Source organism: Thermomyces lanuginosus (genome assembly GCF_041956635.1).
Source record: "Thermomyces lanuginosus strain ATCC 200065 unplaced genomic scaffold VTN49scaffold_2, whole genome shotgun sequence".
Lineage (NCBI taxonomy): Eukaryota > Fungi > Ascomycota > Eurotiomycetes > Eurotiales > Trichocomaceae > Thermomyces > Thermomyces lanuginosus.
The window spans coordinates 30,513-44,540 of NW_027192336.1; the positions used below are offsets into that span (position 1 = coordinate 30,513).

A 14,028-nucleotide genomic window follows, 5' to 3' on the forward strand; every position below is an offset into this window, starting at 1 on the left:
TCTTGACTATGAATTCAACAAGTCCTCAACGTAAATGGATGTGTCGAATGACAAAGTCCGTCAATCACTTTGTGATGTTTAACCCGAGAGTCAAAAAGTGACGCTAAGGTTGTTCACTCGCGTATTTGAATGATCGGATCCGTCACGTTCTCCGGCCCCTACCATGCCCGCCGATAAAATCGATAAATTTCCTCAGCCCTCTCGTATTGTCCTTGTTTTTTAAGAGCGATTGCCAGGTTCTTGATGCTAGTGAGAGTCTCTGGATGTTTAGGTCCGAGAATCTTTTCTCGCCCCTCCATGGCCCGCCGATACAATTCTTCTGCCTGTTCGTACTGCCCTTGCCTATGAAGGTTGACCCCCAGGTTGTTGGCACTGGTGAGTGTGTCTGGATGATCGGGGCCGAATACCTTTTCTCGACCTTCCAGGGCCCGCCGAAGCATCGCTTCTGCGAGTTTGTATTGGCCTTGCCTTTCAAGGGCTATTCCCAGGCTGTTGACGCTAGCGAGAGTGTCTGGGTGACTGGGACCGAGTTTCTCCTCCTGACCCTTCAGTGCGCGTCGATGCATTGCTTCGGCCTCGCCGTACCGCCTTTGTCTTTGAAGAATGTTGCCCAGGCTGTTGATGGTGGCGAGGGTGTCTGGATGGTGGGCGCCCAGCACTTTCTCTTGCCCCTCGAGTGCCCGCCGATGCATTGCTTCTGCCTTTTGATACTGTCCTTGTCCTTCTAAGCAGATGCCCAGGTTGTTGAGGCTGGCGAGAGTTCTCGGATGGTTGGGCCCGAGCACTTTCTCTCGTCCTCCGAGCGCCTGCCAATACGTTGTCTCTGCCCTCTTGTATTGCCCTTGTTTGAGAAGAGCATTGCCCAGACCGTTGAGGCTCGTGAGTGTGTCTGGATGGTCTAAGCCTAATACCTTCTTTCGCCCCTCTAATGCCCGTCGACGCATCAACTCTGCTGTCTTGTACTGCCCTTGTTTTTCAAGGGAGACTCCGAGCTTGTCGACGCTGTCGAGGGTGTCTGGATGGTCGGATCCCAACATCTTCTCTCGTCTTTCCAGTGCTGTGTCGATGCATCGCCTCTCCTTCGCGATACTGGCCTAAAATCTCGAAGCTGCACCCTATCTTGAAAAGGAGGTTCGCCTTTCGATCTTCCGCAGTGGTATGGCGCTCAAGAACGTGCCGGGTATGCGAAAGATAGTCCATCCATATCTCTCTGTTCTCAGGCAGAGGAGTTGGAAACGCTTCGTCTAGGCGTCCCATCACCTTGGCTGTCCACTCTTCAAGTTCCCCTTGCTTGTCCAGCCAGTTCAGCATTGCAAGCTGGACCAATCGATGAATGTCGTACATATCCGACTCCTCTCTTTCAGTTATGAAAGCATACGCCTTCAGCATCCCAATGGCATCTTCTTCCTCCAGCGAGGATGCATCTCGAGGGAGGAGAGACCGTGGAATCGCCTTCGCACTCAAAAAGCACATGAATTTGAAATAGTCAGCAGCGAGAGGACTGTGATCTGCAATCTGGCGAAATGAAATTAGCCACGTTGTTGCAATCGGATTCTGAGCTTCCTTATATCGATGGCGGTCTTGAAAATCTCTACTCAGCAACTCGACCATATCCTTGTCACTCGATTGGCATTACTGGAGATATCTTGTCGTCGAGATCTGTTTCTTGGCCATGTACGCAGATGCTTGTCTGATGGCAAGAGGCAGATGACCAAGAACCTGGAGAAGGTTTGCTGTATCATCTCGGTTTTTCATCTGGCCCTCTGCCAGATAAGTTCGCAGGAATTCGAAACCTTCATTTTCGTTCATACCCCCGACACTGAGAACATGACTGGCTGGAATACCAAGCCGTTCTATAAGCTCTCGATTTCGTGACGTGAACAATATTGAGCCTTGGCAGCTAACGGGGAGATATTCGGCGAGATTGGTGCTTCCATTGAAAAGGTTCGGGCTGTCGGCGCTGTCGACAATCAAGAGCCAACTGCCCGAGCTTTCTCGGCTCAGGGTCCTCTTTACAAGCTCCTCTACGTCTGCTTTGTCATCGTTGATTCCACCAATCTCCAGCAATTGACCAATGTTCCTGTACGCATTCCTGAAACTGTCGGCGTCTATGGCCGGAACCCAAAAGACGGAGCAGTCGGGATGCCTCTCACGGATCTGGACGGCAGTCTCGAGCGCGATCTGCGTCTTTCCAACGCCTCCCAAGCCGACAATGGCTGTTCTTTGACAGTACATTGCGTCCACACTGGGCGGAACGCTGGCGAGGAGCTGTTTTAGGATGGACTCTCGACCGACAAAACAATTGTTCCTCTCAAAGGGAACAGCGAAGTGTGTGCGTCTTGCAGCGGCTCGGGGTCTATGTCCACCAGTGGAGACGTCGCCCAACAGGCTGTCAACGAACCTTTTAATTGCTGTTTCATTCTTGGCCAGATAGTTACCTGTGTGTGCCGAGATAGTGCTGACCTTTTCCCAGTCAAACAATGTTATGTCCCTCAAACCCTGATCAACATTGAACCGGAAGTATTGGCTATCTCTTCCAAACCGATCATACAAACTGCAGGCTACTTTTTCAGAGGATAGAGCCATGCTTCTCAATGCATCAGTAATTGATTTTGGGGTACCGTTTATTGTGATAACATCTTCCAGGCCCGTGCCAATGCGCAAGATTCGCATCTGCTGGCGAGTCGAAAACTGATTTTGACCCTCCTGAATTAGAACTTCGCATGGATTATTGTATCCGAAAGCAGCGTCGACAAACTCGACTTCATCTCGTCCCAGTCTGATCGGTTTGAAAAACCCCACTGCAGCTGATGTTGCGCGTGCGACTTCCCAAACGGTACACGACGCAAATGCGGTCGATGTATCGTACGTTCTGAAAAGAGTGGGGATCGCGTTCGCGTTGTCTTTTGTCATTGCCAGAACTGCCCTGTGATGAATAAGCTCACCTTGGTCATAGTGGTTTCGTTGCAATCCCTGGCGTACGTTTTCGTGCATGTAGAGTCACGAAAAAGTATGTTCTCATGCGAACATGTGTCGGCAGTCGACAGGCCTTGGTTCCGACGGCTTTTACATTCTTGTTCAACACAGAATTTTCTGATTGTCGATTTTATTGCACCCTCGAGGCGTGCAGCCGAGAAGGCATTCTGTGTTGTTATCCGCATAGATTTCGGTATGAACGCCATTCTGGCGAACTCTCGATATTCTTTGATACACTCATCGATTGTCATTCGCAATCTTCCGAGCATGATCGCGATGATTCTGTGTTGCCATTCAGTCAGCCGTCATGGTGCTGTGATTGAGCAGATAACACAAGAGCATCACCCTCCAGTGCCTGTTCCCCCAATCAAGTCAAAGTGCTCATATGGCCGGGGTACATGGCGAAGACCATTCTTGTCGCGAATTCTCTCCATAATTTTCTCTAGGATAAGGAGGCTGGAGAGACCACGAACTCCGCCGCCGTCTCAGTAAGGGAAGGTTAGCCAGACGGAATGGCGGGAGGGACAGGAACCCTACCAAGGGAAAGGATCCTCAGCGGTTCCTGTGATGAAGCCATTACTTCTCTGGTCCAATCACGGTCCTATGCAGTTGATACAAGTAATGTATGGATTATTGGCCGATAAGAGATTAATCGATGGTTTGGGACGGCCAAAAGAATTCAGTCTTCATCTCCCCCACAGGTACGGGGTTGTTTCAAGTCAAGAGCAAGACCCCTTGCACCATCTACGCGGAGGTGCGATTGACAATGCTGCAGCATGGCCACGTGAGATTCGATAATTAGGCACTGAGCCACCTGCAGGTCAACCCCTGCATGCATGGGAGTTGGTTTAATCGGCGGACGAATCAGATTGTGTTCGTATTCTTCACCAACCCGAAATTCGCAGCAATAGGAATAAAACTCTTCCACATTGGGACGAATCGATTAGAAAACGTCGATGCTGGAATGCAGAAGCTTCCTTTCGCTGTTTTCCGGCAAAATGAATTTAAGCTACGGGTACGCTACTGAGGCTATTCAAATCCCGATTGCTGCCCAAAGCAGGAAATGCATCTCAGTGCCATTTGATTAGCCCTCCAACAAGCGCGGTGGTCTGAGCACTTCGGTAAGGGAAAAAAAAAAACAAAAAAAAAAAACTACCGAATTACAATCATCTGTAGCGGTGAGATTTACTTCAGTTTGCATGCAGCCCATCTCTTCTAAAGTTTCAACGAGAGCCTGATCATTCCACTCAAGGAATTGTGGACTACAAGTCGTTAGGGCTTATGCGTCACGTGGTATCTAGTATTTCGGCAACACCCCGAGGTGTCAATCATGCCGTCCACGGGTGGAGGTGGCGTCCTATCACCTCGTATTACGTTGGCCGACTATGAAAATAGTTTGGCGGTGATGACAAAATCCTCCTGGGACACGGAGCTGATCACCAGATGGGGTACTAGTGTTGCTACACTTCGTGGGAAACCGGACCGGGGCTAGAAGGGTCGGTTACGCGAGTTTTGGACTGCGATTACAATTCATATAGTCTACTGTTAAGCTCTGCTCCGCGACTCTAGAATGGCAATCTCGTCTGTATAAGTTATAAGCCTTCTTTTTATCGAGTCTTCTTTTGAAGCTTGACAATCGCACGTGAAGACTTACCCTCCATCATTTTGCCATTTCAGACAATTACATATGGGCATCCGCTATCTAATAAACGTTGGGCAGTTTCTAACTACTGGGTAGGTAGTCACTCTTTTCTAAGATCACTGAGTTCAAGGGACTATTCTAACGCTCAACTTCATTCATCAGCTATCCTGCCACCTAATAATCTCCTGCGCCATCCACTTCCAACAACAGGAAGCAGGACCGCCGTGCTATTATCTGATATCATGACACGCAAGAGCCATCGCCGACGTTTTTCAACATCTCGACGGAGATACGCGTTCAAGAAGCAGTATCAGCAACTGAAGAACTTGATAGTGAACCTGAAAAAACGTGATCAGAAACCTGTTCAGCGCGAAGATCAACGACATTCGGAAAAACATTGTTCGAGAAATTTCTCTGGCAACGAAGACAGGTTGGCCGTCGAGAAATAGCGCGAGTCCTCAACCGTGGTACCCTTGGACAAGACTGACGAAACTCACTTCTCTTCTGGGGAGGACTCGGAGTCTATATCCTCTTCGTCGCCAAGCAGCGGGCCCGGAGGTGGCCTGACGTCGGTGCACCGCTTTGCCGTTAATGCAGAGCCTCCTTGTGGTTTTGTGGTAGGACTAGGAACTGGGAGGAGGCTGGAATAGGATGGACTGAATGAGGACGCTAGCTACGCCTGACCTCCTATCTACATGCGACTCATTGGTCTATATATGCGGAGGATTGAGCGGCAAACAGTTTTGCCTGCTCAACTGTTTCCGTGCCGTAACCTGTGTAAATTATGTACATTATGAATAGTATTAAATTCAGTGTGGTGAGGTTGAAAAGCGCGTAGGTAAAGAAAGGGGGAAGCAGGAAAACAAAAATCCAAAGACACGCTGAGAGTATGGAGTACCTAATATAAAACTCACGTGAAATGCTCACAAATTCAGTTGACTATTATGACTACAGTAGAGATTTGGCCCAGCGAATTCAATCCTCGTGCAGTCTTCAGACCCTTTTGTTCATTTCAGGGCACGAACGGGTAGTATTGCTACACTTTGTGAGTGGCCGGATCGGGGTAGAAGGGACGGTAACGTGAGTATGAGGACTGCTACTACAGTTCACGCACTGTTAAGCACTGCCGCGCGGCAATAGAACAGCACAGCCCCTGTTAGCAAGCCTTCTTTCCCAATCATTCTTCTTTCGAGGCAACTTGACAACTACACATGAACACTTCAGCCCTCCATCCTCCAATCACCTTGCCTTTGGTGCAAATTAGATAGGCGTCCGCAAGCAAGTGTTTGGGGAATTTACTACTTCGTCAATCTCTTCAAAGATCACCAGGTCCACGGACTAATTTAACGCTGAATTTATCAGCCATCCTACCACATTCACCTCTTTGTGACTATTAGTACTTTATACAGCACTTCATCTTTGGGTGCCTTCTTCCCTGGTACATTTCGAGCCCTAGCTTCCATGCAAGCTAGTGTCGACATCTGCCAAACAATCTCCCGTGCCATCCACTTCCAACGGCCGGAAGCTGAACGGCTGTGCCCGAAACCATGGCGCTCAAGAGCCGTCGCGAACCTCTTCCAGAACAACGACGGGGATGGGCGTTCAAGAATGGTTTCAGTAGCTCAAGAATTTGATAGTGAATCTCTTGCATCTTGAAAGATACTCGGAGTCTACATCGTCTTCGTTGGCAGACCATGGGCCGGAAGGTGGCCTGACCACGCGTTTCTTCTCCTTGCCCGCAACGGAGAAACCAGACACTGAATATTTTGCGGGGTACAGTTTCTGGGAAAGGCCATTGGACCGTTTCTTGGAAACGCCCTTCGACCCTTTTGACCCCTGGGTATTCCATAGGCCGTCCGCCTTGCCAAAACCACTCACAGAAGATGAGGTGTTGAGAGAGAGAAATGGAAGTCGTGCCGATAATAACTTGAGGCCTGAATTACCTCTTGGACATTTCGGGTCCGTATATTCTTCCTTTTCCCCGACCGCTTCGCAACAACAAGAGGCCAACCCAGGTCCCAAATCAAGTCAAGCGACGTTAAATGATGAGTCAAGAAAGAGGAATGGAGATCGCGTCGCTGAAGGCGCGTGAGGCATATGGAGTCTCAACAACCAATTGGAATCATGTGTTTTATCACCACGGCATACTACCAGCATGCCTGCTCAAACCACACGGTTGGCTCATGGAAGACGTATCATGTCGAACCCATAGTATTTTGCGTGATAAAAGCTTCGTCACATTTGAGCTTTCCCCAGTGCCAAGGCTTAATTTTTCTTCACTTGTGCTTGAGCTATGGCTGGTAATTATCGTTATAGGTTGCAGCTTTCAAATCTGGATTTCATTGAGGCGAAAAATTGAGATTCATAGATTAAATTGAGTATTGCTCGTGCCATGGGCTCTGATCTGTACGTCAAGCAAATCAAAGGTCCACTGAGTGAAATCTTGCCAAGTGATTCGGACTGTTTCGTGCAATGCTGTGTTCCGTTTGGTGTCGGAGCATGGATTTAACCTGTCTCGCTCTGCGGAGAACAGGCACAGGATGTTACCCTGTTTCTGCCGTCCGGTACCTGGTAAGGTGATAAGAAATAAGTTACCACTTACCATCACAGGAAGAATAGGACGACATGCTGTGCTGAATTCCACTGACTTTGGTCGGAAGATGGGACCATTCCGATCCTATCGTTCGAGAAGAGATAATCCTAGTCTGCTTTTATTGTCCTAGCCTAATCGTGCTGTTGTAGGACTAGGAGTATTGCAGGATCGCCGCAAGATCAAATGACCACCAAGCGATGAAATTCCGATCCCTAGCAACACATCGAATCCGCGATACACTGATCGCTCGGCCCCCCATGACCGCCACAGCAGCACCACAGGCTCCGCAGCTTCCTCCGCGCCCAACATCCAACAAGCCCCCTCCACGGCCCAAGCTGCGTCTGGAGATCCGCGATCTCCGCCATCCCGGCGCCGGCGCTTTCCTCCGACTGCTTCCCGACGTGGAGCAGGTGTTCAACAATGCCCTCTCATTCATCGTCGCTTCTCTGTACACGCCGTCCGCCTCCGTCCCAGGCCTCCACTTCACCCCCTCGTTGCCGCCCACCCGCAGCGTTACCTTAATCCTCCATGACTTTAACGGCGTGGCCTACACCAACGGCACGGAGCTGGATAACGACCACAAGGAAATCCACTTCTCACTGTCGTATATCGACCGCACGGCGCGGACGCATCCCGCGCCGGCGGAGGAACTTAAGGGCGTTATTACACATGAGTTGGTGCATTGCTACCAGCACACGGGATCTCCGCGGCCGCCGGGCGGTTTGATCGAGGGCATCGCGGACTTTGTCCGGCTGCGGGCAGGACTCGCAGCGAGGCATTGGAAGCGGCCGGCGACGAGCGGGCAGAGGGCGGACAAATGGGATGCAGGGTATCAGAATACTGCGTATTTCTTGGAATGGATAGAGAATGTGAGGATCGGAGAAGGCGCGAATGGACTGCTGAATGATACCTTGCGCAGGAAAGGATATACGGACGGGTTTTGGAGGGAGCTTTTCGGAGTTTCCGTTGGCCAGCTTTGGAATGAGTATGGGTTGTGGTTGGATAATAAGCTGGTCAAGCGTTAACGATGAGTTTATGAACATTCTATTCGCATTACGAGGGCGTCGACATGGGATTAATGGACATATCATTTCTTCCCAACATACTGTACATGAGACCATCCCGGCATACTCAGATCGAGGCTCATACCGAGATAATGCAGAGAAACAAGGAGCCAGCAGATCAAAAAAAAAAATACAATGCAGAAGCGCCAGCCTCAACCTAGTAATAACACAGAAGAGTCGTAGAGGGCAAATGATGGGGACGTCAAAGGCAGGCTCAGACAATCACCTCGCCCAGATCCACGTACACTGGCTTCCAGGGCTCCGCCCCCTCCTCCTCGGTCGAGCTCGGAACGCGAACTTGCAGCGGACTGTAGAGGTACCAGCCTTTCAGCGCCGCAACCGCCGCCCGGGTTCGAGCCTCCGCCAGACTGCCACCGGTGCCTTCGCCGAGCTTATCCTTGCCAGAGAAGATACCAACCACATAGACTGGATGTCGGCTGAGTCGACCGGTTTCGCTGATGATGCGGGCCACCGGATGCTCGAATCCCTCACGGGCACACAGTCGGCCCAGATCGCGCGTCGGCTGGACGAACTGGAACAGTTTCGAAATGTCGAGGTGTCGGGAAAGGAAGTGTTCCCGGAAGAATCGCTTGGCTGCTGGTCGACCAGCGTGCAGGTAGATAGCGCCCATCAGAGCGCGGACAAAGGTGGCACTGGCCTCTTCGGCCGTCACACCCTTGACAGTCTTGGGGTCTGGGATCCGTGGGTCCACAGCAGATGGCGGAATCGCCTTCTTTGCAGGGTCGCCAAAGATATCGTCGTACACGACACCGGACGAAATCGACTTCCGCCATACGTTGGCTCGTGGTCTCGTAGTCGCGGACGGATCAAGGCCGACTTCCGAGCCGGGATCTACACGCTTGAATTGCAGCATACCGGCATCAACTTCGCCGCCGGGAGCCGCCGCCAATTCCACGCCCCATTCTCGAGCCATTGCCGATAGGGACTTTGGCCCAACGTATGCGTACATGGCGGCTTGCATCACCGTCATAGGAAGTCGAGGGAAGGTGCAGATCAGGTGTTCGGAGGTGTAGTAGGCGAGAAGCTCTTGCCCCAACGAGGCTAGAGACTCGTTGTTGAATTTGGGATTCGGATCGGCCGACGCATCGACGAGTGTTCGTGCTAGGGTCTCATAGGGTAATCGTGCAGGCAGGCCCAATCGCGCATGCAGTGCAGCAAGTTTTGCGGATTCTCGTGCAGCCTGCACTGGCGGTGAAGGCAGCTGGTTTCTAGGTCTTCGGCGCGGTGCCGAATAGACCGGTGATTCCTCGAGCGATTGAACATCTTCAGCCCGCGCTGCGGATGATGCGGTCGATTGCAGCCGTGCAAGAGGTACTATACGACTCGTTGGGCATGTCCGCGGCGACAGGACGGTGCCGCTCCATCGCTGGAGCTGCAGTCTTTTCATCGGGAAGTCTTATCCAATTCTGATTGAGGCAATTGCAAAGACTGGAACTCTGGCGCAGCGGCAGGGCGTCAACCGACTGGAAGAGACACCGTCCAACTGCCCGTAAAAAATGTCGAGCTGCTGGAAAAGTCACGGGAGCGGGAGGAAAAACGGACGACGCTAGTCCGGCTATGGCTAGTACATACATCACGTGACCAAGGATCTCCCGTCGAACGATTCGAAAGAGCGTCAAACCGCCCGCATGTCGCCGACTTGCCGTGAATTCGGACTCGTATCGCGCTGAACAATTGCATTTCCTTCTGCCATCATGGGTGGAGGCGGCAAAATTCCGTATGTACCTTGATCGCTCGATTTTGCGCCAATTGACGGTGCTAACTATGTACAGGTACCCCAAAGAAGTCTGGTCGCCGGCTGGTGGTTGGTACGCTCAACCAGCCAACTGGAAGGCCAACACCGCGAAGATGGGGCTGGCGATCCTGGGCATTGCCGCAATCACATGGAGCATCAGCGCGGAGCGGGAACACCGAGACAAGATGCCTGAACCGGACCGATTCTTCCCGAGCCGATAGTGAGTTGCAATTCATGTGTTGCAGACGACGGGTGCTGACGTGAGATTCAGCTGGAGCAAGCAGATCCGAGAGTACGAACGGCAACAGAAGGCTGCGAGCAACGAGTCGTCATAGATGATGAGAACGGGGACGGTGCGTCAGTGGGAAGCATATCATGGTTACAGAAAGAAACCGCGTTCGCTACAATACGATAGATGGAGGCATTGATGGGCGATCGGTCTATTCTGTCAACCAATTCTGTGTCTGTGAGGATTCCTCAAGGACCTTGCAGAGTCGTTGTGTATACATATGAAGTCGTTCTGTGAATCTAGTCCCGTTCCAACATTCGCTTCCGTCTTCTGTTCTGGATACGTTAGGCACGCCAATCTGCTCCACAGCAAATCCAGCAGCTGAGATCGCGCAGATTAGTGCTTTGAGCACCTGACTTTTGTTTCCCCATGTATCGATCAATTTGCTCCAGGTGGCTGATCCGGCTAGGTTACTAGTGATGATCTGCATCGGTAATCGATCATCACTACTAACCATACCCTGAGCCAAAGCTCCCAGGAACGAATTGCCGGCTCCCGTGGGGTCAACCACCGAAGATTGGCCCTCCGGAGTAGGCTGATGGTATGCCGGTAGCCATATTCTCCTCTGCCCTTTGCCGTATGCGTAGCAGCCATGTTTCCCGGCCCTGATTACGATTGCTCCGTTTCCATCTTCCCCAATGCCTGAGCGCAAGATCTTATGGACAATCTCTCTATCCCCGTTGTTATTCTCGTTCCAGCCGGGTCGGCCGAACATCATGCCCAGTTCTAGTTCATTGGGGCTCACGATATCAACCACGCGACACGCGGCAAGAAACTTGTCTTGGTCTTCTGGGGTGCAGCGATCGGGAACTGGTTCCCAGACAAATACAGGTTTTGAGGTTTGATCCGGCTGCAGAACTTTCCGACGGCGAGATATCTCCTCGACAATACGTATGGCTCGCTCAGAGGAGCAGACCATGTGGAATGACTTTGACGTTACTTGTTCATCCGAGAGCATCTCAGGCTCGAGACGTAGCTTTGGCGTCAGGTATTTGAAATCTGCAAGGAGAAACAGTTGGCTGAGTGGTTGAATTCAATTGAAGTCAGTTTTCGCACTTACTTCGCTTCTCATTCGCGCCGTAGCCGTTCCATGCTCGCGTCGTCAATCGGCTCTTATCAACACGAATCATACAACTGGTGTTCCACGACTGAATCTGATCCAAGATAGGCTGAGGGAAGTCCGATCCCACGTCTACGATCCAACTGACTGCCTTGCTGTGTTCGGGGCCAGCCACCAGGCGCGCGCCAACCACGGCATGTGTACCCGCGCCTCCCGCAATGCCATATACAGGTGGTTTTCCATCGTCGAACTCGATATCATCTGCATGCAGAAATCAGTTGGCTGTCCATGGTAGCGCGGGGTGTTCGGCTTACCCAGGATGAACATGCCCAACGTGCAAAATTCAATTGCGCCCCCCATTTTGGCTGATTCGAGCTCGACCTGACACGATGAATACTCTCAACTTCCCGCTTATCTCCAGAGTTGATACAGGGACAAAGAAATACAATTTGATACCGCTTATGTCATTCTTTCAAGACAAATCTGGAAAAAACTAGAAAGGCGGTCAGTATTATGCGTATTGTCTTTGTTATACATCAGGAGCTCCCCCAGCCCACCCCATGCCCGCATTAACCAAACTGCTGCCTCGACGTTCATTGTGAAACGATTGTCGGGTCGACACGGTCGACAATCACCGGCAAGATGGCGTCGGGAAACTATATGCATAACATGACCACCCTCATAAAGAGGTGAGTACCTTGCATGGTGAATTGGGTTCCGGAGGCAAGCTGACGTACGATCAGGCTGGAAGCAGCCACTTCCCGCCTCGAGGACATGGCCATGTCCCTTGAGAGTTCTGGCGTTGGGAAGTACAATTACAATGGCGAGGGACTGGCCTCTCCTCAGCGTGTTGCGCCTGCTCCCGCGCCAGCTGAACCCCAGAAACCCGCCCCAGCGCCTTCGAGCTCCCCCAAGGCAGCACCAGCACCAGCGCCGGCGCCAGCAGCGCCCGCGGTCCCGGAACAGCTCGCGGACTTTGACGCATTGATCAACGGCGATGTACAGAAGTTTGTGGAACTGGGAAAGGCGATCGATGGTCTCGTGGGCGAGCAGGTAGGACGGTCCTGGTGATTCTGAAGTTGCGTACGCTAACTGGGTTTCAGGCTGAGGCTGTTGTCTGGGCATTCAAAGCCGAGAGGACGTTGATCCATGTCTCTCGAAAGGCTAAGCGGCCGCAGTCGTTCACGCCAGAGCTGATGACGGAGCTGCACAAGGCGTCCGATACTATCAATAACCTGCGCGAGTCGAACAGGGCATCGCCCTACTTTAATCATCTGAGTGCGGTTGCCGAGGGCATTATTGCGTTGGGCTGGTTCTTTGAGCAGAAGCCCGCGGCTTTTGTCAAGGATGCGTCCGCTGCGGCTGAGTACTATGGCAACAAGGTTCTGAAGGAATACAAGGACAAGTATGTCAAATCACGATGGGTACTGAGGACGATTGGCTAATGTTTGCAAGGGATCCGCTGCATGTGCAATATATCCAAGCCTATTACCGCGTGTTCAAGTCGCTATCAGAGTACCTCACAAAGCACTATCCCAAGGGCCTGACCTGGAATGACACGGACGGGATCGACGCGGTGGCAGCGCTGAAGGAAATCCAATCTGAATCGACACCCGCACCTCCAGCCGGCGGTGCAGCACCACCACCGCCCCCGCCTCCGCCGCCGCCGCCACCGCCGGAGTTGCTGCAGGACAGCAACAAATCCCCAGCGAATGTCGACATGGCGGCTGTCTTTGAGGAATTGAACAAAGGTGCGGCGGTCACAGCGAACCTCCGCAAGGTGGACAAGTCGCAGATGACGCACAAGAACCCGAGCCTCCGGGCTGGCTCAACAGTGCCGGAGCGCACCGGCTCGCAGGGCAGCCTGCGTCCAGGGTCCTCATCCGCCAACCGGGGCAAGTCGCCCGCACCTCCAGCCAAACCCGAAAGCATGCGCGCAAAGAAACCCCCGCGTAAGGAACTCGAGGGGAACAAGTGGCTCATCGAAAACTACGACTCCCCCTCGGAAATTGTCGAGATATCTGCCAAACAGAACCAATCCATCCTCATCTCTCGCTGCAACAAGACTATCATCAAGATCAATGGCAAAGCCAACGCCGTCAGCGTCGACAACACCTCTGGAGTCTCCCTCATCGTCGACAACCTCGTCAGCAGCCTCGAGGTTATCAAGTCCCAGAAATTCGCTGTGCAGATCGACGGCGTTGCGCCGACGCTACTCCTCGACCAGGTCGATGGCGCGACCGTCTACCTCTCCAAGGAGAGCCTCTCGACGGAGATTATCACCTCCAAGACCACGGGTGTCAATGTCATGCTCCCGCCGGAGAACGAGGAGGCGGATACGAAGGAATGCCCCGTGCCGGAGCAGATCAAGACTTACGTCAAGGATGGGGTGCTGGTTAGTGAGATTGTTGAGCATGTCGGCTGATCTCATTCGTTCTCCTCGCTTTCCCATTTGGGATCTAGAACGTGGATCTATTTTGCTTGGACGATTCTATGTATGTAGATAAGCAGTGATTTGAATTCGAACTACTCCGTATTCTGTTCTTCCATAATTACTATATCCACTATTCAAACTGCTGCTGAAATATAAGCCCGTATGCCTATATGCAAACTCCTGTAGGTGATGGGTACTTGTCCGAACCAGACTC

The 14,028-nt window shown here is 52.0% G+C and overlaps 7 protein-coding genes across 7 annotated transcripts; 3 read left to right on the forward strand and 4 right to left on the reverse strand.

Annotated features, from left to right (window-relative positions):
- Positions 1–158: 158 nt before the first annotated feature.
- VTN49DRAFT_849 (uncharacterized protein) lies at positions 159–1,037 on the reverse strand (the record flags this gene model as incomplete). The annotated part of the gene is made up of 1 exon (XM_069416515.1): positions 159–1,037. One exon carries the CDS (start codon positions 1,035–1,037, stop codon positions 159–161), a length of 879 nt encoding a protein of 292 aa, XP_069272635.1.
- A 595-nt stretch (positions 1,038–1,632) lies between these two features.
- VTN49DRAFT_850 (uncharacterized protein) lies at positions 1,633–2,913 on the reverse strand (the record flags this gene model as incomplete). The annotated part of the gene is made up of 1 exon (XM_069416517.1): positions 1,633–2,913. One exon carries the CDS (start codon positions 2,911–2,913, stop codon positions 1,633–1,635), a length of 1,281 nt encoding a protein of 426 aa, XP_069272636.1.
- A 4,555-nt stretch (positions 2,914–7,468) lies between these two features.
- On the forward strand, positions 7,469–8,236 carry VTN49DRAFT_851 (uncharacterized protein; the record flags this gene model as incomplete). Its single annotated transcript, XM_069416518.1, has 1 exon — positions 7,469–8,236. One exon carries the CDS (start codon positions 7,469–7,471, stop codon positions 8,234–8,236), a length of 768 nt encoding a protein of 255 aa, XP_069272637.1.
- Positions 8,237–8,489: 253 nt separating this feature from the next.
- On the reverse strand, positions 8,490–9,683 carry VTN49DRAFT_852 (mitochondrial 54S ribosomal protein mL44; the record flags this gene model as incomplete). Its single annotated transcript, XM_069416519.1, has 1 exon — positions 8,490–9,683. The coding sequence occupies one exon, from the start codon at positions 9,681–9,683 to the stop codon at positions 8,490–8,492; it is 1,194 nt and encodes a 397-aa protein (XP_069272638.1).
- Positions 9,684–9,990: 307 nt separating this feature from the next.
- VTN49DRAFT_853 (uncharacterized protein) lies at positions 9,991–10,366 on the forward strand (the record flags this gene model as incomplete). The annotated part of the gene is made up of 3 exons (XM_069416520.1): positions 9,991–10,013; positions 10,069–10,251; positions 10,303–10,366. 3 exons carry the CDS (start codon positions 9,991–9,993, stop codon positions 10,364–10,366), a joined length of 270 nt encoding a protein of 89 aa, XP_069272639.1.
- A 105-nt stretch (positions 10,367–10,471) lies between these two features.
- On the reverse strand, positions 10,472–11,740 carry VTN49DRAFT_854 (uncharacterized protein; the record flags this gene model as incomplete). Its single annotated transcript, XM_069416521.1, has 3 exons — positions 10,472–11,319; positions 11,381–11,641; positions 11,695–11,740. 3 exons carry the CDS (start codon positions 11,738–11,740, stop codon positions 10,472–10,474), a joined length of 1,155 nt encoding a protein of 384 aa, XP_069272640.1.
- A 282-nt stretch (positions 11,741–12,022) lies between these two features.
- Positions 12,023–13,805, forward strand: VTN49DRAFT_855 (uncharacterized protein; the record flags this gene model as incomplete). The annotated part of the gene is made up of 4 exons (XM_069416522.1): positions 12,023–12,069; positions 12,124–12,433; positions 12,484–12,785; positions 12,836–13,805. The coding sequence occupies 4 exons, from the start codon at positions 12,023–12,025 to the stop codon at positions 13,803–13,805; spliced, it is 1,629 nt and encodes a 542-aa protein (XP_069272641.1).
- Positions 13,806–14,028: the final 223 nt, after the last annotated feature.